The sequence below is a fragment of the Ailuropoda melanoleuca genome, chromosome 15, assembly GCF_002007445.2.
Source record: "Ailuropoda melanoleuca isolate Jingjing chromosome 15, ASM200744v2, whole genome shotgun sequence".
Taxonomy (NCBI): domain Eukaryota; kingdom Metazoa; phylum Chordata; class Mammalia; order Carnivora; family Ursidae; genus Ailuropoda; species Ailuropoda melanoleuca.
The window spans coordinates 71214763-71240315 of NC_048232.1; the positions used below are offsets into that span (position 1 = coordinate 71214763).

The 25553-nt window shown below is 33.8% G+C and overlaps 1 protein-coding gene across 2 annotated transcripts in view; it reads right to left on the minus strand.

Moving 5' to 3' along the window:
- NUP37 (nucleoporin 37) overlaps positions 1 to 25553 on the minus strand; it is a 45242-nt gene that overhangs the window by 14403 nt on the left and 5286 nt on the right. For both annotated transcript variants that reach the window (XM_011220035.3, XM_002915466.4), the window contains exons 3-6: positions 21092 to 21216; positions 17818 to 17890; positions 16344 to 16438; positions 1399 to 1489 (exon numbers count right to left, since the gene is read on the minus strand). In XM_011220035.3, the coding sequence (XP_011218337.1) occupies positions 1399 to 1489; positions 16344 to 16438; positions 17818 to 17890; positions 21092 to 21216 (384 nt within the window). The remainder of the gene's footprint in view (positions 1 to 1398; positions 1490 to 16343; positions 16439 to 17817; positions 17891 to 21091; positions 21217 to 25553) is intronic.

Consider the following 25553-nt stretch of genomic DNA (forward strand, 5'->3'; position numbering starts at 1 on the left):
CAATACTTATACAAGGAACAATCCCTACATATGTAATATGAATAAATTGGAAAATTTTACTCATGCACATATACAGAATGCACAGTTCTACTGATGAAAGATCCAACATGTCTGAAACAAGTTTTCATGGTATCCCAAGGCTCAGAGAACATACTTACATAATCTGGGACATCTCAACTCAGGATTACCTCCCCTGTGAAGGCTATGAGCAGATCTGATTAATCCTTTTTTATGTCACTGATCTACTTACTAGATTTTTTTATTCCAACACTTAAAATCTGTGTTGCTGTATTTACATGTTTTTCTTCCTTATAAGCCAGTCATTGTGTAACTTAAGGGCAGGGGCTTTACCCTCTCTTACACCTAGAGGGCAGAGGGCAGGTGAGAACTACCTCTTCCAACAATTCACAAATGCATGGTAAAAGAAGAGTTGGCAGAGGAGAAAGAAAAAGGGAAGACACATGCAGAGATGCTCAAGAGGACCAGAATAATGCATTTTCGAAGATCAAGTGAGCAGTGTTTCAAGATAGAAGTGACAGAAATGGTTTCCTTATCTGTAAAATGAGGGTCATCATAGTTGCTATCTCATGAGGTTGCCATGAGGATTAAGTGAGCTAACATGAAATGCTGACAATGAGCCAAGTATATTTAGTACTATATAAGTGTCTGTTGTAATTAATCAAGCTTATCTTTTTGTGTAAATATGAGGATGGAAAAGAGTCAATGGAGAAGCATTAAGACATTAGAGAGATATAAAAGCAAGATGCCTAGGGAACTAGCATGAGATCTACACAGCTAAAGAATTAACTTTAACAAGATGAACACGGTAACTTCTTAGCTTCTAGGGAAAGATAAAATACAGTGATGCCTAAAAGCAGATACTGGCAAATGAGAGTCATTCAACAAACTCTTGTTGAATGAGTCCTATCTTCTCAATGAAATAAGAATAAAGGTCAATTGATAATAACTTGCAGTGTATTTTTAGAATTTTTGAAAGCTTTCCTTTGTATAGGAGTTGAATACCACTGCAGCTAGCTCAAATTTGCCACTGATGCTTTGTTTATATATTATGGCTTCAAGCATGGATTTTTACTTTTTTTTTTTTTTTTTTAATGAATACTGCTACTAGATAGTCTGGGCATCTGTTTTTAGATTGCAACCTACCAAAAGGGAGGAAAAATGTACTCTGAAAAATGTCATTTATGGATGATGGCTGTAAAATAACTTAATTATAGAGAGTTTTTAAGTTACAGAATTCTAGACTAGTCCAAATGCATTTATGACAATTAGAATCTCTGAGGTGGAGAAAGTAATTGATTTTTCTCCTCTATATATGCACGTATTACACAGGTATGTCTTTTCAGCTTAATAGAAGAAAGCTAAGTTATAAATAACAACCTTAAAAGTTTCCTCCGGATGCCAGCACACACTCATTCCAGGGGAATGAAGAACAAAATGAGCTGTCTGCATTCCTTCCAAGTTCCAAATCCTAATAAAAGAATAGGAATACAATGTTAAATATTTTTGCTATATCGCTACTAAAAAAATGACACTTCCATGAATTTAATCAAAGCTATTAACTGGAGATTATAATATATAGACATTTATACCTAAAGTATAAGTTTAAAAAAAACTGTAACATAATTATTATAGAAAATGTGAAAGTAGTATGAAGAATTTAAGTTTCACCACACTCAGTCATGGAAAAAGAGTCACATTTTCTAATTTAACACCACAACACTGTAACACAGTAATCAAATTAAATTATTCATATAATCTTTATTTTGTGGGCAGAATCTTTAAATTTCCAGTTCACTACATAGGTAGTCATTTCAATAATAATTTCTGCCAGGGGTGCTTAACACACACACATACCCTAAACTCCCACTTTTCAAAATAACATATAAAGAAGCTAGTATGAGGTGATGTGATGTGAATTTAGGGAAATAATTTCCATACTTGTTTATTCTTTCTGCTGTTGGCTTTCCATGCCAGGGGCTACTTCTTATCTTATACCTTCTCTGATCTGGATCACTTTACCAATTCTCCGTATCAGAGGTGGCCTTGACTGAAAGCTACCAGATTAAAGGTTGGTTGAAGGAACAGATACCTGTTTCCTCCTACTCTTCCTCTCCTCAATACTTACAAATCCATAGTAACAAGGACCAAGCTACTCACTGACATGGCTTTCTATCTCAATTTCTTTCCCAACCTCATAGTAGAGATCAAGACTTAGAAATCTCAATGGCACTCTACTGCAAGAAGTGCTACTCTTCCACCCAGACTGTTAGCTGTCCAGCTCATCCTTCACACTCAGCCAGTTATATCTCATTGGTACAGAGTGTGACAGAGTTAGCATGGCAGGAGGCAGAAGTGGTGAGTGGTTGGCAAAGTACCCACAGAATTCTGGTCTTTAAGAATTTAAATTAGGAATTAAGACAGCTCATTAGAATGCCTTAGACCTTTTCTTCAAGGGTTTATAGTTCATATCTCATTAGGGACCATAAAACAATTTCAACAAACTTAAGGAATATATGTTTAAAGTTTAGGGAAAGATTTAGTTCAAAAACAGTAGACATATGTATTGAACAATGCTGCTATTCCGTGCCCAAGCACATTATTTCAAATATTTTTTCTCCTTTGTAGAAATTATAGGGTCTCCGATCATGAAATATTATAGTTATATATAAACTAACATAAATGGTTTTCAAAATGATTATCTACTTGATTAAATAATTTAGAAGCATACTCTTTTCTCTTGCCAAATCAAAACTTTTCATCTCTATTTACTACACAAGGGAAACAATTATAATTTAATTGAAGAGGGGAATCACATTTACCAATGGTTTGTGCAACTGCATTTCACTCCCCACAATGAATAAGATTATTAATTATGACAACTGAATATTTCTTTCTTCTCCATTGCCTCTTGCATAATTAAGTGCTCTGCTAGCATATACTTTACTACTATTGGAACAATAAATAGGACTGTCTTGCAAATTCAGTGAGTCTCAGAATGGTTTAAAGGCTCCATTCTTTTGAACTTATTCTAATACATATTTGATTTTTGTTTGCTATTATATAAATTGAATAAACATGTATCAGAATATTTTCATGATTTTCTCCTTTCAAATGAAGAAAACCAGAGGTACAAATTATGAATAAGGATATTCTACGAAAACGGATCAATCAATGAAGTGTATTTTAATAATTTGGTCCAATGAACCAAATTTTAGTCTAATTTTTAAACAGTATTTTATCCTGACAGAACCTAATGCTTAAAAAAACCTAATTAATTAAATAAATTTAAATTCCAATGTAGTTAATATACAGTGTTATATTGGTTTCAGGTATACAATACAGTGATTCAATAGTTCCATGTATTACTCGGTGCTCATCAAGAAAAGTGTACTCTTAATCCTCTTCACCTATTTCACCCATCCCCTGACCCACCTCCCCTCTGGTAACTATCAGTTTGTTCTCTGTAGTTAAGAGACTTGATTCTTGGTTTGTCTATTTCTCATTGTTTACCCCCTTGGCTTGTTTCGTTTCTTAAATTCCATATATGAGTGAAATCATGATATTTGTCTTTCTCTCACTTATTTTGCTTAGTACTATATTCTCTAGCTCCATGTACAATATATATGTTATACATATACACACACACAAATACACACCACATATTCTTTATCCATTCATCTATTGATGGACACTTGGCCTGCTTCCACAGTTTGGCCATTGTAAATAATGCTGCAATAAATATAGGGGTGCATATATCTTTTCAAATTAGTGCTTTTGTGTTCTTTGGGTAAATACCCAGTAGTGCGATTTCTGGATTGTACGATAGTTCTATTTCTAATTTTTTGAGGAACCTCCATACCATCTTCCACAGTGGCTGCAGCAGTTTGCATTCCTACCCACAGTGCATGAGGGTTCCTTTTCCCCCACGTCCTTACCAATGCTTGTTTCTTTTTGATTTTAGCCATTCTAATAGGTGTGAAGTGCTATCTCATTGTGGTTTTGATTTACATTTCCTTGATGATGAGTGATGCTGAGCATCTTTTCATGTGTCTGTTGGCCACCTGTATGTCTTCTTTGGAGAAATGTCCTTTCATGTCTTCTGCCCATTTTTAATTGGACTGTTTGGTTTTTTTTTGGTTTTGAGTTGTATAAGTTCTTTATATATTTTGGAATACTAACCCTTTATCAGATGTGTCATTTGCAAATATCTTTTCCCATTCAGTAGGTTGTCTTTTAGTTTTGTTGGTTGAGTTAACTGACTTTTTGATTATTTAACGAACTATAGGTTCAGACCATGTCAGATAAGACAGTTTCTACTGTAACAGAAAAATAAATAAATTTGAAAATTCATATTAATATTTCCAAATTTATTTATAATGAAGAAAACTACTTAAAGTTAATTACACCCAGAGAAGCATACTTTTCAGGGAAGTGGTACGTCACAAAAAGAGAAAAGCTATAAGGATTCATAGCCTTCTTAATAGACATAATCAAATACATGGAAAGATAATAGACTATCAAAATATAAAATATAACATTATCAAATTAAACTATCTTGACCAAAAATCAGAAGCTATATGAAATATACTGTATACCTATCTAAATGTTTGCAAGGGAAATCTCAAAGAAAAAGCTTTTAAATTAATTTACTGACATATTAAGAAGTCAAAACTATAGATTAAATCAAAGAGCACTGGAGTATAGATAGCATCCTTCTTCAAGCAAAATAAAAAAAATGAGTTTTGACCCAATTTGACTATAATTATAACAAACTCCTCTAGCCCTCCCAACTCTTTGGTCCTAAGTTGAACTCTTAGATTTTAGCTGTAACATGTACAGATGGAGAGCTGTCCAGATCTACGATTATGAATTACACTTTACTTTTGGTAGTTTGTTAAAATTATAGCCTCATTTCAGGCTGAGTGCTTTTCAGCAGAACATAAAGTATCCCTACCATATGGTATTTAAATGTAATTGTCCTATTTAATCAATAAAAAGGTCCCATAAATTGGGTGTTGGCATATTGGAGATATCCTATTCTCAAGAGTCTTTTAAATATACAATTAATAGAGGGAGCTGTTCCCTCTGAGAATTTGAAAGGAAATTTCCTGGGTAATACTCTGTTCTTTTTATTTGTTCTCCATTTTTTTATTGGCATCTCATCATCTGTTAAGGAGCTCACTGTAGAAGGAAATTTCTGCTACCAAATGTTTCTGACAACACAGACAAAAGAAGGAATGGATGACATTAAATGGCACATCTGTATCCATTTGGCCTTCTCTAACCAGTAAAGTAAAAAATACTAACCATCATCTTCTAAAAGACTTGACTGGATTACATGAATCACTGCTGATTAACTAAATGTGAAGGCAAGAAAAAAAAAAGGAGAAGGAGGTACTTTTACAATGTTACTGGGCGCAAGAAAGGGACTTCCAATATTCTTAGACAACACACACTTTTTTCATTGAGTTTTGTGATAACAAAATGAAGACTTTCCCTTCTCACTTCCAAATAATCGATCACTAAGTTACTCGTCATGGTATGGATAATTCAAAAAAAGGGAAAACAGTATACTTCCTTAGTAAGTGAATGTAGAATTAGGAAGAAGCGAAACAAATTACAAAGTAATTTAGTGCTAAAATGTTTGGATTTAGGAGCAAAAGCAGTTCAGAGGTGGGAAACTACTTTATTGAAAACACAAATCTGGGGATTAGATGGGCAAGTCTTGACAGTGGGTATGACAGGTTAGCGTGGTGAATAAATAAACTTTGTCAGCTGGGCAAAAGCCTTTGACAAAATGCATGATAGTATAAAATAAGAATTTTGTATAGGGTACTTTCAGTATGTGTCAGGGTTTCAAATATATTGAGAAATAAGATTAGACTAATTTTGCTTTTTTCTTTTTAAATGGTAGAGACTCTAAGCAAGTAGTATTAATGTACTACTATTAATGATAAAAGAAATGGATTACCAGAAATTTTACCGACTTGAGTGTAAGAAGAACTAAGGATGAAAATGAGAGATAATTGCATTTGCTTATTATTTGATCCTTCAATAACAAAAAATAATGAGTCAAAAATAGAGTCAATAATCAAAGGCTGTGTGTGTTTTAGAGGGGAGACAAAGGTGGCCTGTTTCAAACATAACACTAAAAAACCAACTATACCATACATAAAATAATCTATTGTAAATCTTCACAAAACCTTAGAAGAGATAAAAAAAAAATCTTACAAGCTCACATGTTGTTGCTTCTTTTTGTTTTCTTGAAGTTATAAACAAATTCAGCAGAAACTATAAGTTTATCATCACAGAAGTGAGAAACTAGCTGAGGCTGCCCCAGGGGAGAATTAACATCTTAACTTATGTAGATAGATTTTTGAAGGATAGGAATTGTGAGATACTTTGTCACATTTAAAAACAAACCTCAAAATTAAACTCTCAACTGCAAAGAAATACCATATGGTAGTTTTCAAACAGATCATATATAATGATTTCATCTTCAAGGAATTCAGAGTAAAAGGACCTTTCCTTTAACTAACATAAACACCAGTAATACTATCCTGGAAATATTAGTGTTTCATTATTTCCAAGAAAAATTTTGATATATTTTACAACCTAAAATTTGACTATTATGTTGTAAATGAGGGAAAGTAGTCCTTATTCGTGACATAAATGGGCTTTCAAAATAAACCTGAAAAATGTTTATGGATCTGATTCTCATTTATACAATTCACTGACTGCAACCACACGAGGGCCACATAAAACAGACTTAAATTACTGCAATCACTGATATGGTAATACACTTTATGAAATACTGGTTTTGTATTTCATCTACAAGGGACATGAGAGAGAACAAAGAGTTGAATACTACAGAGTGGTGTGACTATACACAATCATGTAAAAGTCTGGAAAAGTCTTGCATCATTTTGTAACTTCTACTCTATTACAATCTTGCATTAACATACTATTTCACTGCATTGAATTAAAAAAGGTCTGCAAATGTGATCAACAGATTTGAGTGTAACTTTTGGATAGTTCTTATAAAGACACAGAATTCTTATGTTCCATTCATTGGAGGTAAGCTATTACCAAACCCAACACAAACTTTATTTATCCCATTCTTAAAGCTCTTGTTTTAACTGTGCAATAATTGATCTTGATTCAATTTGTTACAAAAATTACATGGAATTTTAGAAGTGAAGCAGAGAACTCTATTTTGGCAATTATTTAACCATAACGTTATAACAAAGAATATAAATTCTGCTGATTTCATTTTGTACTTGAAATTATTTAAGTACACTTTATTTGTTCCTGAATAGGGATTAACCTCCCAAGGAATGCTTCATTGAAGGTTCTCAGTCCCCTTCTGTTTCCTGCAAGGACTATTTTTAAATAGATCATGTATTATGTGTTCCCAGTTGGAGTGGGGTTGGGGTAGGAACACTCCATCTTAGTTATAGATTTTGAAGACTCTCAAATGTACATGAACAATGGTAATATGGAAAGAACTTGGCTAGCATGGGGTACATAGAAGACATCTGATAAACATTCTTTTTCCTCTTGTACAATTTTTCAAAAAAACACTGGCTTAGTGAATATCTTAGGTAATTTAGTATTCCCTTATCTGATGATTTGGTTATATTCCTAAAAAAAAATCTTATTTTTAATATGCTACCCCTCTCCCATTCTTTTTAAAAATGATGACAGCTAGAACATGACAGCTACTAATATCCCATGTTTTATAGACAAAATGAATAGCACATTACATGTTTCTATTACTTTGGTCTTAAACTAAGAATTCCTTGGTTTCTAGAAGCCAATTTTCCTTCACCATAAAATTTATCTAATATTTAAAAAGACTATTGGGGGGGGTGGAGGAGGAAAGGGATTTACTTCTGACATCCTTTGTAGTTAACAGTGAGTACTGGGTCTTCTATTTCTTTTGTATCCCCCAAAGTACTGAATGTTGGCTATACTAAATGTGTTTAATAAATACTTGTTGATCTGACTTGTTCTTACAGAACAGTACTGTTTTTAATATACAAGAACATCTGTTATTTGGCACTGACTGGGAATAAGATGTTCTGTATTACTGAGTTTTTAAAATAATAAGCTTAACCCATTAAATACTTAACCACCATTTTTACATTCTTTTGGAGGTATGGGATAATTAATCTTTCTAAATTAATATGCACTTTTTTACTTCTCAAATATCATAATAATTTTAACCTTCTTTTGATAATGCTGGGTCATAATTATGAACACCAGTGCTGACATTTCCCTGTGCATATGCATATATATACACGTATATATACACATACACATGTATATGTAATTCTGTGTATATATGTATATACATTTGAATATGGTGGACATGATGAGGGACCACAAAGGAAATGGTATCAAACATGAGGCTGAATGGCTAGCAATGCCATGATTTACCTGGAATTTTTCTTAAACACATCTCCTGTCAGATGCTTTGTTTGGTGGTGGCAAGATGTTGTGACAAGTACAGAGTGGTATTCATTCCTTCACCCACTCACTGAGTACCTGCCACAAGGGCATCCTTCTAGATGCTGTGATGACTCTAAGGCAGTAAAGCAAGGCTGACCCTTAAAAATGCCTTATTACTGCAAAGGCCAGAGTAGTCTCTTCCAGAATAATTTTCCTTATCCTCTACTAAAGTCTGTTTCTCTTTACTCCTCTTCCTCATCTATAAACTGGGTTAATGAAGTATGAAGAAGGAACATGACACCTTCATTTCAAGAACTGGTACTGAATGTTTTAGAAAAGGTATCTTTCAAAATTATAAATTCTTCACAAGCAGAAGATACACTTCTTTAAACATGACTCTAACTACAATTCTATCCATTCTACTAAGCCCTACATAATGCTTGATTTTGATAACACACAGGTAATCCGAATATCTGCCTTTTCAACAATATAAAAAGACTAAAACTTAAAGAGTGTTAAAGTAGAAACAGCATAATGTGGTAAGCTAGATTGCCTGGAATTCCCTTCTATATAAAAGGAATAACAAGAAAACCTACCACATAAGGTTTTTGAGGATTAAATGGATTGATTCATTAAATGAGAATGAAATTTAGAAACACTTCAAAAGGTGCACGTGTTTCAAGATAGAAGATACACTTTTTGCAATCTTTGTTAGTATTCCATCCCATGGCATACACTGAATTATTCTGATACTATCCATACAAAAACTGACTCATTTGCAAGAATATTATCCTTCCTTAGTTTTTCAACTTGATGTTCTATAATTTGTCTTGTGTTATTTCTACTTTGAAACATTATTTCCCTCTTTCACTTTTTTCTATTATTACTGATGTGAGTTTTATTCTAATAACCGTAGCTTTACTCAGGGCTATGTCACTGCAGAACTCCAGATGGCACTATTTACATTGTACTTTATGCAAACTATATCCCTGGAACTCTGCATTGGCAGTCTTGTCTCTGCCTTACATTTTCCCGTCATCTTGTTTTTCTCATATTCAACTTTATTCATTGTAAAGAGGGACAAAGACTATGTCACTATGTCTTCTTATATAGTCCTGAGTACACGCACACTGCAATGTTATTCTACAACAATTTGTTTTCTTCTTATAGAAATGTATAGTACAATTAAAGTACTAAAATTATTTTTGATGACTTTATGCTTTGACAGCTTATATTTTCATGAGTTTAAAACTATATAGCTGGCATTATAAAATATTTATTTTTAAAAGAGGGATATTGGGGCTGATAAAGAACTGCTAACTTAAATGAGAACTTGATTTTCTTATAAACTTGCATAGATCACAGAATACTAAAACTACATGGAAGCTTAGAGAAAATCTAATTTACCATCTTCTACAATAACATTTCAGACTACGAGTAGCACCTTGGTTCATAGTTTGAATTAATGAAGTTATATTACAGAATACAGAGAAGAAAGAAAGATCTAAAATATTTTTAGATTATGAACACCATTTTCTCAGGATAAACTTGAAAACTGTCACTCAGGCAGGTGAATGAGTTAAGAGTGCAGCTACTAGGGCCAGACTGCCTCATATGCCTGTTCCTCTACTTAAGAGCAGCTATGTCCCTTTCCAAAAATTCCTTAGCCTCTTAGTATACCCATCATGTAAAATGAGCATAAAATGTACTTAACACAGAGTTGTTGTAAAAATTAATTAAATTTACATAGGTAAGGTAATCAGAGTGGTGGTTAACATAGAGTAAAGCACTCAAAATATTTAGTAATATTTTTGCTTATTAATATAATTCATTTATACAAAATAAAATACCTTTGTCAGTCTTAGAGAAGCCTGAAATGGTTCTGAAATGATTATTCACAGGTTTAAAAATAAGTCAGTGATTCCCCCTCCCCTTCCTCTCCTCTTTCCCCTACCACCCCAACCCTCCAGAGAAAGAAAGAAAAAAAGTAAGTCAGTGATGACCAGTACCTAGCACAGTACCTGGCACACAGCAGATGTTTATTTGCTGACTGAACGAGCTAGTCTATAGATTAATTTACTCTCAATACATTTATTTGTTCTTTATAATAAGAGATAAACAAGTGACAACATTTTAATCCATAGACTGACATACTAGTATAAGTAAGAACTATCTTCACTCTGTCTGATTAAGAATTTGGCAATTTTGATAAAATACATAACTTTTATGAACCTGTTCAGGGGATAGATTGTTTTGAAATGATGTCCCTAAGGCCACAAATCTAGCTAATTATAAAATTGTGTTTCTCTTGGAAATGACAAAATCAAACATTAGAAAATATGTATAGATCAAAATATATTTATTTTAAAAATTATTTTAAGTTGGCACTGAGTCAGAGAGAAATATTTCTTCTGCTCTTTATAGCACAAAATGTTAAGAATCCATATTGTAGTCCTATTATAGTCTCTTTTGTTATGTATGTGATAATGTAATATTCCTTTGTACAGACTATAGCATTTTACATAATAAAGCTTAGTATTTAAAAAATTTTATTGACATTTTATTCACTTATTTTATTTTACTCACCATTTTAACCATTTTACAGGGCACAATTCAGGGCTACTTAGTACATTCACAACGTTATGGAACCATCACCAACTCTCTAGTTCCAAAACATTTTGATTATCCCAAAAGGGAACACTGTACCCACTGAGAAGTCACTCCTACCCCCACTGTTCCTGGCAACCACTAATCTGTTTTCTGTCTCTATGGATTTGCTTATTGTGGAGATTTTATATAAATGGGATCAGAGAATATTTTATGTCTACCTTCTTTCGCTTAGCATGTTTTTAAGTTTCATCCATGTTGTAGCATATCTCTGTACTTCATTTTTATAGCTAAATAGTATTTCAAAATATGGATATACCACATTTTGTTTATCTAGTCATTTGTTGATGGACATTTGGGTTGTTTCTACCTTTTGGCTATTGTGAAGAGTGCTGCTAGGAATATTCCTTTGTCAGTTTTTGTTTGAACACCAGTTTTTAATTCTTTTGAATATATACCTTGGAGTAGAACTGCTGGGTCACATGTTTAACTGTTTGAGGAACTGCCAAAATGTTCCCACAGTGTCTGTACCATTTTACATTCCCATCAGCAGAGTATGAGGGTTCCAATTTCTTCACACTTTTCCCAATGCTTGTTACTTTCTATTTTTGTTTTTATCTACCCTTGTGAATGTGAAGTAGTATTTCACTGTGCTTTTGATTTACATCTCCCTAATGACTAATGACATTCGGCCTCTTTTCATGTGCTCATTGGTTATCTTATGTCTCTTTTGGAGAATTGTCTATTCAAGTCCTTTGTCCAGTTTTTAAATTGGGTTGTCTTTATTTTATCGAAGCATAATTAGCATATAGTGTTATGTTAATTTCAGGTGTACAATATAGTGACCAAACAATTCTATCTTGGTTGTCTTTTGTCTTTTTAATGTTGAATTGTAAGAGTTCTTCATATATTTTGGATGAGACCCTTATCAGTTATGATTTGCAAATATCTTCTCCCTTTCTGTGAGTTGTCTTTTTACTCTTTGACAGTGTCCTCTGATGCCCAAAGTTTTAAATTTTGATGAAGTCCAATTTATATCTATTTTGTTGTTGCTAGATTCACCTTTGGTGTCATATCTAAGAAATCATTGCCAGATCCAAGGTCATAAAGATTTGCCTCTGTTATCTTCTAAGAGCTTTCTAGTTTTAAATATTGTTGGGGCGCCTGGGTGGCACAGCGGTTAAGTGTCTGCCTTCGGCTCAGGGCGTGATCCTGGCGTTATGGGATCGAGCCCCACATCAGGCTCCTCTGCTATGAGCCTGCTTTTTCCTCTCCCACTCCCCCAGCTTGTGTTCCCTCTCTCGCTGGCTGTCTCTATCTCTGTCGAATAAATAAATAAAATCTTTAAAATAAATAAATAAATAAATAAATAAATAAATAAATAAATATTGTTGAGGATTTTTTATTGATATTTGCAAGGGATTTTGTTTTGCAGTTCTCTTGTGATGCCTTTGGTATCAAGATAATGCTGGCATCATAGAATGACTTAGAAAATGTTCCCTCCTCTTCTTTTATCTAGAAGTATTTGAGAGATTGGTGTTGATTCTTCTTTAAATGTTTGGTAGAGTTCACAAGTGAAACATCTTGTCCTGGGCTTTCTTTGTTGGGAAGTTTTTGATTACTGACTCAATCTCTTTATTTGTTATAGGTCTATTCAGATTTTCTCTCTTTTTCTTGAGTTTTGGGAATTTATTTTTCTGGGAATTTACCATTTCATCTAGGTAAATTTGTTGGTGTGTAACTGTTCGTAATATTCTCTTAAAATCTTTTTCATTTCCGTAAGGTTGGTAGTTAATATCCCACTTTTTCTGATTTTACTAATTGGAGTATTCTGTCTAGCCAAAGGTTTGCCAATTTTGTTATATCTTTTCCAAGAACTAACTTTTGGTGTCATCAATTCTCTATTAGTAATTTTCTATTTTGTTTATCTGTGCTGTAATCTTTATTTTCCTTCTTGTGCTACCTTTGGGTTTCCTTTGTTCTTTTTCTAGCTACTTTAAGGTGTAAACTGAGGTTACTGATTCAAGTTATTTCTTCTTTTTTTTCCTTCTCTTTTATTGTAGATGTTTACAGCCATAATTTCCCTTTGAGCATTGTTTTGCTGCATCCGATAAATTTTGTTGTGTATTCATTTTTAGTCACCTCAGAGTATTTTCTAATTTCCCTCATGATTTCTTCTTTCTTTGACTGTTTATAGGTTGATACTTAATTTCCACATATTTGTAGATTTTTTTCAATTTTTCTTCTGTTATTAACTTCTAGTTTATTCCACTGTGGTTAAAGAAGACAATGCATGATTTTACTCTGTTAAAATTTATTTAGATTTGTTTTTAGGCTTGACATATGATTTGTTCTGGAGAATGTTTCATGTGCACTTGAGAAAAATGTATATTCTGCTGATACTGAAAGTGTCTGGAGTGTTTTGTATACGTCTGTTAGGTCTAGTTGTTTATAATGTTGTTCAAATCCTCTAGTTCCTTGTTGACCTTCAGTCTAGTTATTCTATTAAGCATATATATTTTTTTAAAGATTTTATTTATTTATTTATTTATTTATTTATTTATTTATTTGACAGAGACAGCCAGCGAGAGAGGGAACACAGCAGGGGAGTGAGAGAGGAAGAAGCAGGCTCCCAACGGAGGAGCCCGATGTGGGACTCGATCCCGGAACGCCGGGATCACGCCCTGAGCCGAAGGCAGACGCTTAACGACTGCGCTACCCAGGCGCCCCAAGCATATATTTTTTTTTTTTTAAGATTTTTTTTTTAATTTCTTTATTTGACAGAGATAGAGACAGCCAGCGAGAGAGGGGACACAAGCAGGGGGAGTGGGAAAGGAAGAAGCAGGCTCATAGAGGAAGAGCCTGATGTGGGGCTCCGATCCCATAACGCCGGGATCACGCCCTGAGCCGAAGGCAGACGCTTAACCGCTGTGCCACCCAGGTGCCCCCCAAGCATATATTTTTTAAGCATGGTATCGCCTGCATATAAAACTATTCCCAAGATGAAACAGGCTTTGCCTATGACTGGACAAGGATTTCATTTGTCCAAATGAACAAGTGATACATGCAGACCCAAACTAAGTGGTGGGGATTTCTTCAGTCTAATGATAGGAATGATACCTAGGATACAGAAGCTATTTGCATTGCTCAAACTGTAGTTGCCATTTGGGTGGTGTCTTTATTAGTAACTTGGCAATTCTATACTTTGAATTAATGAAGACAGTTGTATTGAAATGTTTTTCTCCTGTAGTCCTCTCAGAAGTTCTCCTTTCCCTTGTTACTATGAGAGTGTATGATACCTACTATTCTTCCTTAAACTTCTTGATTTATGTTCTTTCTTTTAAAAGTCTTATCTATATTGCTTTTGGCCCAAGACATTTGACTTTAACAGCCAATCAGAACTGTCCTTTACTTCTGATTGACGAACTAAGCTGATGAATTCTGAATTTAGCTCCCCAGCTATTGCTATAATGATGTTATCAACCCCCATATCTCAGTGGCTTACAAAAAAAAAGCATAAATTTCTTGCTCATGAGTCTGTGGGAAGCTCTATTTCATAATGCTAGATGGGTTCATATTTCTTCCATGTGTTTCTTATTCTGGGACTAGTAACTACCTAGACATGCTCATCTTATAGAAGACAGAGGACAGTAGGTCAAGACAAAACCAGGTACATCATTTAAACGTCTGCTTGCATCACAACTGCTAACACTGTGTGTGCCTAAACAAGTCACACAGCTAAGCCCAATGGCGTGGAAAAATCTCCTCCTTCCATGGGACGGGGGGAGGGAAAGTATTTGCTGAACAATAACATCATCAACGACAGTCTAACAAAATAAGGCAATTAGGGGCAACACAGTACATTTTTTTTTAAAAGTTAAATTTATTTAAAGGACTTACTTTGAAGTTATTAAGCCTTTCTCCTTTTTAGAGTAGTAATGTTCTTACTTTCATAAAATGATGGTAACAATAGAAGGCAGTAGACCTTTTAAAATTCTTATTACTTGACAAAATAAAAAGTCGGCAACCCTTTATCAGTCCCCAAATTTTAGGACAATTTTACTAGCCTACAAAAACCCAAAATTCTACCACGAGAAAAAATGTAATCACAGACCACTGAATATAATCCCAGGTCTTTGGCTATTGTTCACTATTCAGAGGCCCTTCCTTGGCTTGCAAAGACACTCATTTTCCCCCCTTTCAGGTATCATTATTCCAAATGCTTGTGATTAGGAAAGTCCACGAGTTAGAGAACTAAAATTTCATTATTTATATCTAGGGATCTAATCTAACTTTTACCTTAAAAATGGTTCCATTTACTCTGTAGGTCTCTATACAAACTTGGTTTTGTAACACTGGAGGCCCTAAAATCTTAATGGGATGTAAATCTTTCATGTCCTTGACATGAAAATTTTAATAGGCAGTACATAAAGAATAATGGCCTATGACTCTATAACTTTCAAAAGATGAGCTATTACGATTAAAATTTAAAAAGTAGCCAGTGGCTTTACTTCCAGTGTGAAAGGACACATATTTAATGGTTTTATATGTATACAAGTATTTATGAATACTAATGATTTTGTCAGTCTTATCAGACAGTAAAACTATGTAAAATAGCAGAGTTGTGGGTTTTTTCTTTCTTCACAGTACTGTTAAAGCAAATGAAGCAACTGGCACGCCTACAGAATTCCCTCATTTCACTCCTGACTCCTCAGCTTATTTCCACCTCCTACCCTTGCTCTTCATCTTGTTCTTTACTTGTGATATTCTCCAGCTTTAGGCATTATTAAAAAACGTCATAGCTATCTCATCCATTCCAAACTAGGGGTGGGGTGGAAGAACAGGATATTGAAGTGCATTATATCTACAGAAAACCTTATATAGAGACTTCCAAATTTGTCAAAACAGGAAATTTCCTGTGAGTCTTACTTTAGCAAATGAGATACGGCAATTACCTTTTATTATCTTACTGATCTTACCCAATATTGGAGAATTTGACCCAATATATATTTAAATTTCATAAATGTACAAATCTACAATAAGAGCCAGAGAGGGAAGTTTCCATTAACTGGGATGAGAACTCAATTCACCAGTTTTGAAACTTATGTTTCTGCCATGCTTACAATTTAAGTAAAGTATGCATCTTTTACAACGTTTTATGGAGTATACACAGAAGTTAAATTTTCTGTAATTTTTATAATGTAATTCTCATTAAAACAGGACGAAAATTGAAAAACGTGGTTTTAACATAAGCAACATACCTGCAGGTATGATCATCACTCACACTTGCAATTTCTTGGCCTTCTTTGGGATCAAACACCAAACCATTAATGAAATCTGAATGGCCCTCTAAAACCTGACATAAGGGAAAAAGAATACAGGAAAATAATCTACAATATTTCTACCTAATATTTTACTTCACTGCCTTAAAAGCTTTCGCTGCATGCTTCCCTTTTCTATAAATATTTCTTAAGCAATCCGCTATTTTTAAAGCATGATTTAAACACCCACTTTTCTGGAAGGTTTATCTTGGAAAGAAGCCGATCATTCAACACACTGCTATTAGCCTGATCTTTCTTTTCTAGTATGCATTTCTTATAAAAACACACACACACTTTTTTACTGTACCTGTCCTCATCTCACCTGCTCTCTTACTTATTACATAAAGCTTAAATAAAAAAGCTAGAAGAACTTTCTAGGGGCACTGCACTGAAATAGAGCCCTCTCAACTTTTTAACTCATACCTACTGCTCTGCACACTCACTGCCTAATAAACATAGTATGGATTTCACCTTATGTGGTCTTTATTCACTTCCTCAATGTGACTGCCAGCACAGGAGACAAGTTAGTATTAGAAGCCCATAATCACAACAACCCAGAAACCCATTTTTGTTTTCTGGTGAGAACATTTAAGATCTACTCTCTTCGCAACTTTCAAGTATATAACCCATACTGTTAACTATACACACTACACTGCACATTAGGTTCTCAGAACTCACTTATCTTATAACTAGAAGTTTGGTATCCTTCGACCAACAACTCCCCATTTCCTCCAGCAACCACCATTTTACTCTCTGTTTCTATGAGTTTGGCTTTTTAAAATTCCACCTATTAGTGAGATCATACAGTATTTGTCTTTCTCTTATTTTACAGGGTTATTTTACTAATAGAATACACATATACAGGACTTACAATGTACAAAACATTGTTCTACCTGTTTTATATGAATTAGCTCAATCAATGCTCATAACCCTATGAGACCGATGCTATGATTATCCCTATTTTATAGATAAGGAACTGAGCACAAAGAAGTGGGGAACTTGACCAGTCACTCTGTTACTAACATGATAGAACTGGGCTTCGAACCCAGGCAGTCTGGCTCCTGTGTCTGTGCTCTTAAGCGCTTTATAATCCCACCTTACCCTATACGCTGCACTAATCATTGCTTCTCTTGAAGTTTGGCTCTCAACACTATGTGTGTTCATGTCTATTATACTTCTACTATACCCAAATGTGAATTTCTAAATCTCCCTCATTTGCTGTGCCTACCTAATATTTTAACAAATGATATCAGATGTGTAATCTGTAGTCCTTACTATAGCCGAAAATAGAGTAAATGAGATCCTGAATTATATAAAGATGACCATTAAACATCATTTTAAGTTGAGATAAATCCAATTAAAAAGGCAAAAATGTTTTAAAATAAAGAGTTATAAAATATACTTGTCAACATACCTTGTATTCATTTTTATCTTGAAGATCTGAAGTAAATAATCTTATTTTCATATCAGCAGCTGAAGTACAAAATCTGGAAGTAAAAAAACGAAAACCAACACAAATCAATAAGTAGAATTACAAGCAGAAACAAGGATGAATCTGACATACATAATGCTAAGTGAACAAAGCAGGACAAAAAGGGATATTATTACTCCATTTGTATGTAAGTTAATAAGTAGGAAAAAAACCTATTATTTTAGGGATGCATACATAGCTAATAAAACTATTTTAAAAAGCAAGAAAATGACTGTCATAATAATCATGAGATTGAATTATCTTTAAGGGGAAGGGAGAATGTTGATGAGGGAGGGGCACGGGGGGACCTTAGGCGCTGGGAATGTTCTATTTCTTGACCTGGGTGATCATTACATGGGTGTTTGTTTTACAATAGTCATGTTAAACTGCTCATGTACTTCTTTTGCACTTTTTGGCATGTATGCTATATTTCATGACATATAAATAAAAGGTAAGAAAAACTAAAAAACAAAGCTTATCTACTTAATTCTGCTCCTTTGAATTTGTCCCATTATTGTTTTGGGTATTCATATTTTCCCATTCAGAGGAAACTAAAACAGACTTGCTACAACAACATTACTAATGTGAGGTCTCCTAATGTAGATCTCCTCATACTTATGTCATAAAAAATCATTTAAAAATCTCTCTTCAAAATATCATTTCTAAAACAGGAAAGGCTACTTTTAGAAGGTATTTAAAAGAAATATCCCAAGCAAAAAGGTTTATAAAGAAAGTACTGTAAGAGAGTAAGGCCAAGTTCAGCAAAAACATCAGAAAACAAAGGATTTACAGGGGTCAGATTATTTACTAAAAAAAAAAAATTAATAAAAGAATCTTATTAAAAGAAACACACACACACACAATTTTATGGCAAACCTTTCGTTCCACTTTTCTCCAAACTTTGCTGTTTGAGTTTATACATGGTAAGTGTACTTACACTATCCTTTAATTAAGCCAGAAAGCCTCAGAGAACAGAAGGTAAAGAGTTACTCTCCAGCAAGTGTGAGGAAAGGCAAGTGGGGATGAACAGAGAGAGAGTCTAAAACTGAAGGCAACTATATGCTAAAGATAAGACACTAGGAATGGGTTCTTTCTAGCTGTAAGTTAAAAGTTAACGATGCTAAGACAGGCACCAAGTTATACCTCAGTCATCTTGATAGATCAATCTTTAGTCATGAAAAAAGTAGTATTTACTTTGTAATATATATATGTAAATATATATAAAAGTAAAGTAAAATAAATACAAATATAGTTTAATCACAATTGTGCAAAATTATTTAGGAAAAAAATAGGATATTGGGTGTAGAGATGACCTTTAAAAATGTTTTTGTGTATTCCAAATTTGATATAGTAAATGTGTATTGTTTAATAATAAAAATATGTAAGTTATTTAAAAACAAAACTGTACTGTCAGCTTGCTCTAAAAATACTGTCTTTGAAATTGATGGCTGGTTAATATTCTGAATTTATCATATATATTTGCAGAATTCCAAAAAAAATTTGAGGCAGCTTATCAAAAAGCAACAACAACAAAGATGAAACAATACAGCATATCCATTAAAAGGAGGACAGGAAAACAGGCACCAAGCAGAACCATGGAAAAAGACAGTTTGTATAGTTTTCAAAATCTGCTAGAGAATGCAGAGACTGAATAACTCTTGTTTAGCTCCAGATTCTGTGAACACTTTCTTTTAATATAAAAGGAAATGAATGGCAAACTGGCTGTTGACAATGATATATGCATGTTAACAAGTGCTGTTGTGTGGATTATTTAAAATTCAGTTAAGCTAAAACCTGTACAGCTTCTAGAAGAAAACAGAACATCTTCACAATCTTGTTGTAGGCAAATATTCTTTAGATAGAAAATAGAATGCATATGAAAAAGTGCTCAAAATCATGATTCATCAGGGAAATGTCATTCTGGTCCCAACCATAATGGCTAAAATAAAGACTGACAACAATAAATGTTAAAGAGTTGGTAGAGCAACTTGAACATCTCTAGATTATTGGCGGGGATATAAAACGGTAGAACCACTATGGAAACTGGTTACTTTCTTAAAATGTTAAAAAAAACATTCATCTACCCCCTGATTCAGCAGTTCTACTCCTAAGAGAAAGGAAACCATGTATCTACTAAAAGTTGTATACAGGGGTGCTCCTAGCAACTTTAATCATAATAGCTATAAACTGGAAACTGCCCTGGTGTCTACTTAGAGGAGAATGGTGGTATGTGTACAATGAAATGGAATAGTTTTCAAAAATAAAAAGAATCACTGGTAGTTATAACATGAATAAATCTCAAAACAACAAACGAGGCACAAAAAATACATTCTGTATGATCACACTTATATGAAGTTCTATAATAGGCAAAACTAATTTCTGAAAATTAGATTAATAGTTGCTTTGGCAGAAGATGGGGTAAAGGACTGATGGGGAAGGAGCACAAAGAACCTTTTGAAGTGACAGAAATGCTATGTATTACCAGCATATGGGTTATACAAGTGTATGCATGTCAACACTGATCAAATGGTACCCTCAGAAGTTGAGAATTATCCCTTAATTTAAAAAAATTAGATTAGCTCAGTAAGCGCTAACTTATGGCTGCTGTATTGTTTATTAAAAGAAGGCATATCTTTTAGATTTGATATCTGTGGAAGCGAGGTTACTGTTTTGTAGCCAACATTAAATAACCTGACACATATTGCCTTTGTGAAGAAGGCCTCAGAAGGTATTGTCAAGATTTTTCTCAAAAAGGAGTTGTTCTTTTGAAATGCTTTCATAAAAACTGAAGCCCAAGGATTAGAATTGCAGTTTTAGGTAGTGTTAAACATGAAAATGTGACACTGGCCTATGTGTGCAGCAGTAAAGTTCATTAATGACTCAATCAAATTTACTTATTTCAACAGAGTTGTACTTTCAGTAAGTGAACTCAGTGAAGAATCTGTGAGGACTTCAAATGATTCAGATGAAACTCAAGTAAAGAGCTTTGTAGTCAGGCTCCAACATATACTCAAGGCATCACTGCCATGTTGCATATTTAAATCACAACTTCAGATAGTAAGTCTAAATTATGGAATAATGGCTGATGTTAAAATATCTAATATCTGAAATTGGGGAAAATGGAAATGGAGGGAAAAAAGTCCTACGATCAAAGACTTCAGATCACTTAAAACAAAAGGACATTAATAAATATTGCACTTAATAGCTTTAAACTTACTTGATTACTGGAGGCAATGAATCAAGTCTAGTTTCTGGGCTCCAAGCTATGCCATCGACCCTGACTCCATGCTGAAACGTTCGTAGTGTTTTATATTGAATTCCTTCAATGTCTGTTTCTTCCTCCTAAGCATACACAGTAAATGTTTTAAGAAGTTATGAGAAAAAACACTATAATACTCTTATTTTACCATAATGAAGAATTTATCAGGAGGCCATATATATTCTTTTGAGAAGTTCAAAAACAGATTAGATATTGAGATTTAACTGGTTCACTGAACAACAAAAATAGCTAAAACTGTCTAAGCCTCATGGAAAACTCTTTAGGGCAACTAAAAACAAACAGTAAACATGTTATATTTTATCTTCCTTAGGAGACATTTTATTCCTAATAGTAAACACATTTCACAGCAAATGCAATGAAAATGGAATGCTCTAGGAATTAGAATATTCTAGGTAAATCAAGTACCATACACATATTATCAACTGACAATATTAAAAAAATACATACCGAACATAAAGTTTTGATCATGTACAATATACTTTGGGACCTTATGATGCCTCAGTCATTAACAAGTATCAATCATTTTCACATAGTATTATAAATGGCACTATACATGTGTAAGATGTCACAAATTGTTCATCTGTTATGGACTATGAATAGTGAATATGTTAATAAAATCTGGTTAATTTAGTCTTTTGGATACAGGATTCTGGTTTAGATATTTAATTAAAGTCAGCTTATTTACCTGCTTTGGTACTACTAAAATGATCTTTGATTTATCCTCATGGGAAGATGAGGGGAAAAAATGAATTTTGAAGAGTCATTTAGGTCTGGAAATGTGGATAATCACCTGAAAAACTTTCCCATTATAAAAATAATGTAATGCAACTATCTTAAGTACTTCTGTCCGCATACAAAAACTAATAGCTTAAGTTTGCAGGGCAAAAAGACAAAGTTTAGTGCCTGCACAAGGAAGGATGATTGGAGACTTCTGCAAGATCCAGGTCTTCTAAAGGGGAAGTAGAAAAAATAAAACCCAAACCAAAAGTGTCATGCAAAACATCTACCATAGGTGAAGGCTAAGAGAGAAAAGCCACTAATGAGAAATCTCGACCCTTAGCTAGCCATAACATGAGTCTGGGGCTTGAATTCACATTAATTATGTGCTCCAGAAAATGACAAGTGATTTCAAAATGGCCATAGGTTGGTAGTGGCCCAGAGCACCTGACAGACAAAGGCAAATTCTCTTTGCATGAACTACCTCTACCCAGGTCTCAGAAAGTTCCCACAGATATAGTTCAATCAAATATGATCTTACAAACATGCACTCATACATGTGAAAACAAAGAACCACAAACACAACAAGTATGAGTAAGCAACAAGAGATTACCAAAAATGATTAGGCAGCTTTTAAAAAGAACCAAACAAAACTTTTAGATGAAAATATCATGATGGAAAAAAAAAATCAATGCTTAGAGCAGCTGGAATACAGATTTGAAAAAATTACTCAGAATGGAGCAAAGAGAAGACAAAAAGGAGGAGGACAGGGGAGGAGGAGGAGTTGTTAAAAGGGATTCAGTGAGAAGTTCCACCATATACCTAATTTGGGTTGTAGAGGAGTGAATAGAGCGAATGAGGGAAGAGGCAATATTCGAGGAGATAATGGCAAAGGATCTTCCATACTTGATGACAGGCACCAGTACATATATTTAGAAAGAACAATACATCCCAGACAGCTTAAATAAAAAGAAATCTGCAGGGAGATACAACATAGTGCAACTTCAGAATATACACACAAACTCTCATGATATATATTTGTGTGTATGTGTATATATATATATATTGAGGGACAGAGGGAGGGAAGGAGGGAGAAGAAAGTGGGGTGAGGGTGAGGATTTCAGCAACAGCAGCCAGAAAGAGAAGACAAGTCTCCTATACAAGAGTTTTCCCATAAAAGAATTAGAACAGCCACAGACTTCTTGGCACATAGACTTCTCGAAACAAATGCATGAAGATCGTGGAATAAGATCCTCAAAAAAAATGACAGAAAAAAAAAGCTTTAGGACTATACACACAACAAAACTGTTTTTCAAGAATGAAGCTGTATTAAAGGTATTTTCAGAAAAACAAAAACCAAGACTTAAGCATCAATAAACTCTCACTAAAAGATCTTCTAAAGCAGAAGGTGGCAAACTATAGCTGGGCCAAATTTGGCCTATGGCTTCGTTTTGTACAGTCCATGAACTGAGAATCATTTTTATATATTTTTTAAAGATTTATTTATTTATTTGAGAGAGAGAGAATAAGCAGGGGAAGGGGCAGAGGGAGAAGCAGGCTTCCCGCTGAGTAGTGAGCCTGATGCAGGGCTCTATCCCAGGACCCTGGGATCATGACCTGAGCCGAAGGCAGGCACTTCACTGATGAGCCATCTCACTGTGCCCCCTCATATTTATATTTTTAAGGAGTTATAAAAAACAAAGAATAATTTGCAACAGGTACTGTAAGTGGCTGGAAAAACCTAAAATATCCACTATCTGGCTTTTTATATTAAAAATTTAGTAGTAAACTTTTTCTTGTACTAAAGGATGTGCTTTCAGGTGAAGAAAAATGACCCCAGAAGGCCTGAGATGTAAGGAACAGTGAGTAAAAAAATCAAAGGCAAACAGATGGGTTAATCTAAATAAATATTAGCCTTATAAAACACAATTTGTGGGTTAAAATGAAAAGAAAAACAACTGAACTGAAAGATGACAGTAATATAAGTCTGGAGGGGGTGAGAGTAGTTCAAGAGACAAAGATCCTTATTTTGTTCACGTAGAAGTTAAAGATATTAATTTTGATTTTAATTAAGTATGCATGTTAAAGTGTCTTTGATAACCATTAAAAGAAGAGAAACAGCATGTACAGCCTCTAAATTATCAAGGAGGAAAACAATGAAAGGAGAGGTAATAAAACACAAACAGAAGACATAAGAATATGCATATTGGCAATGTTTTCAAGAGTGAAAAACTAAAAATAACCCTAACAGCCAATAGAAGAATAGACAGATTAATGATGGTATATTTGTATAATATACCACACAACAACGAAAACAAATTAATTCTGACAAGCAGGAATCTAACAGATACAATGTTAACAGCAACACACTGTAGAAGAACATAATACAGAATAATTTCATTGATACAAAGTTTAAAAGATGAAAAATAATATACTCATTTGCAACACCTACATATATGGTAACTCTACAAAGAAAAACAAGGAATCACCAACACAAAATTTCACTTGCGAGTGAGAAGGAAAGGCAGTAAGGGAAGAACACCCAGAGGGCTTCAAAGGAATTGCTTATGTTCCATTTCTTAAGCTGGGTAGTAGGCATCCAGGAATCTATTTTATTATTCTTTATACCTTATACAGGTAACACATTTTAAAATACTTTTTATAAACTTAAAATATTATAATTTAAAAATTGTTTTGTTATTTAAATCAAATTTTTATTGTTTTGTTATTTAAATCAATACCCTAACTGGGTCTAGAGACTACAGCAAAATTTTTCATGACAAATTTTCCCAAGGTATCCTCTGTATTAAGTGACTATCTTTTATAAGTTTATAGAATTATAAATATCACCAGGGAAAAAAATCCAGAGCAGGTGAAACTTATTTAATGGAGTACATGTCTACATAGATAGGAATATTATCTGAAGGCCTGTTCTGAGAATTCCAGTCATCCTGAATCTAAATGCAAAGTTTTATAATGTGTACCTTAATTGAATCCTATTGAATGTGTTGATTTTTCCAGGATAGTCTTTGGGATCCTAGCTAAGCCATTTCACAAATAAATTGCACGTGGTTTTCTCTACATAATTCAGATGCCCCTTGAAAAATAACTTTACATTTCAGTCAGGTTTTTCCATAAATGAAAATAGGAAATAGAAATGGAAAGAAAAACACTGTCAAATTTCATTACTTCATAATCTGTGTGTATAATAACTGTATAGCTAACAGCCAGATATGCCAAGGCAGCAACCACTAAGCAATTTTAAAATAAGGTTAAGAGCCTAATCATAGCTGACTTCATAGTTTGGGTTACATCTGTTTTTCCACACTGGACAAATCAGTCTTCTAAAAATGAAGTTTTTACCATCAAAACACACATTACTTTGCTACTGTAACAACAGTGTTGACATTAGGTCCTGTAATTTGTTACCCAAAGTATATATGGAGTTATTGGGTGGCCATGGAGATACAGAAATCCCAGGGACTGTATAGCTTGAGCTTTATGTATTACCAGTGAAACCTTTTTTTCCTGGCAACGTCTGCCACTGAGCCAACTAAAGGCCAGGGTGTGTGTGTGGTATAGGCAGAGACAAATGCTATTTTGGGCTTAGTTTGGGGTGTAGGCAGTACTGTATAGGCAGGAAATTAAGATACTTTGGAAAACCTGCTACAGTACAAATCAT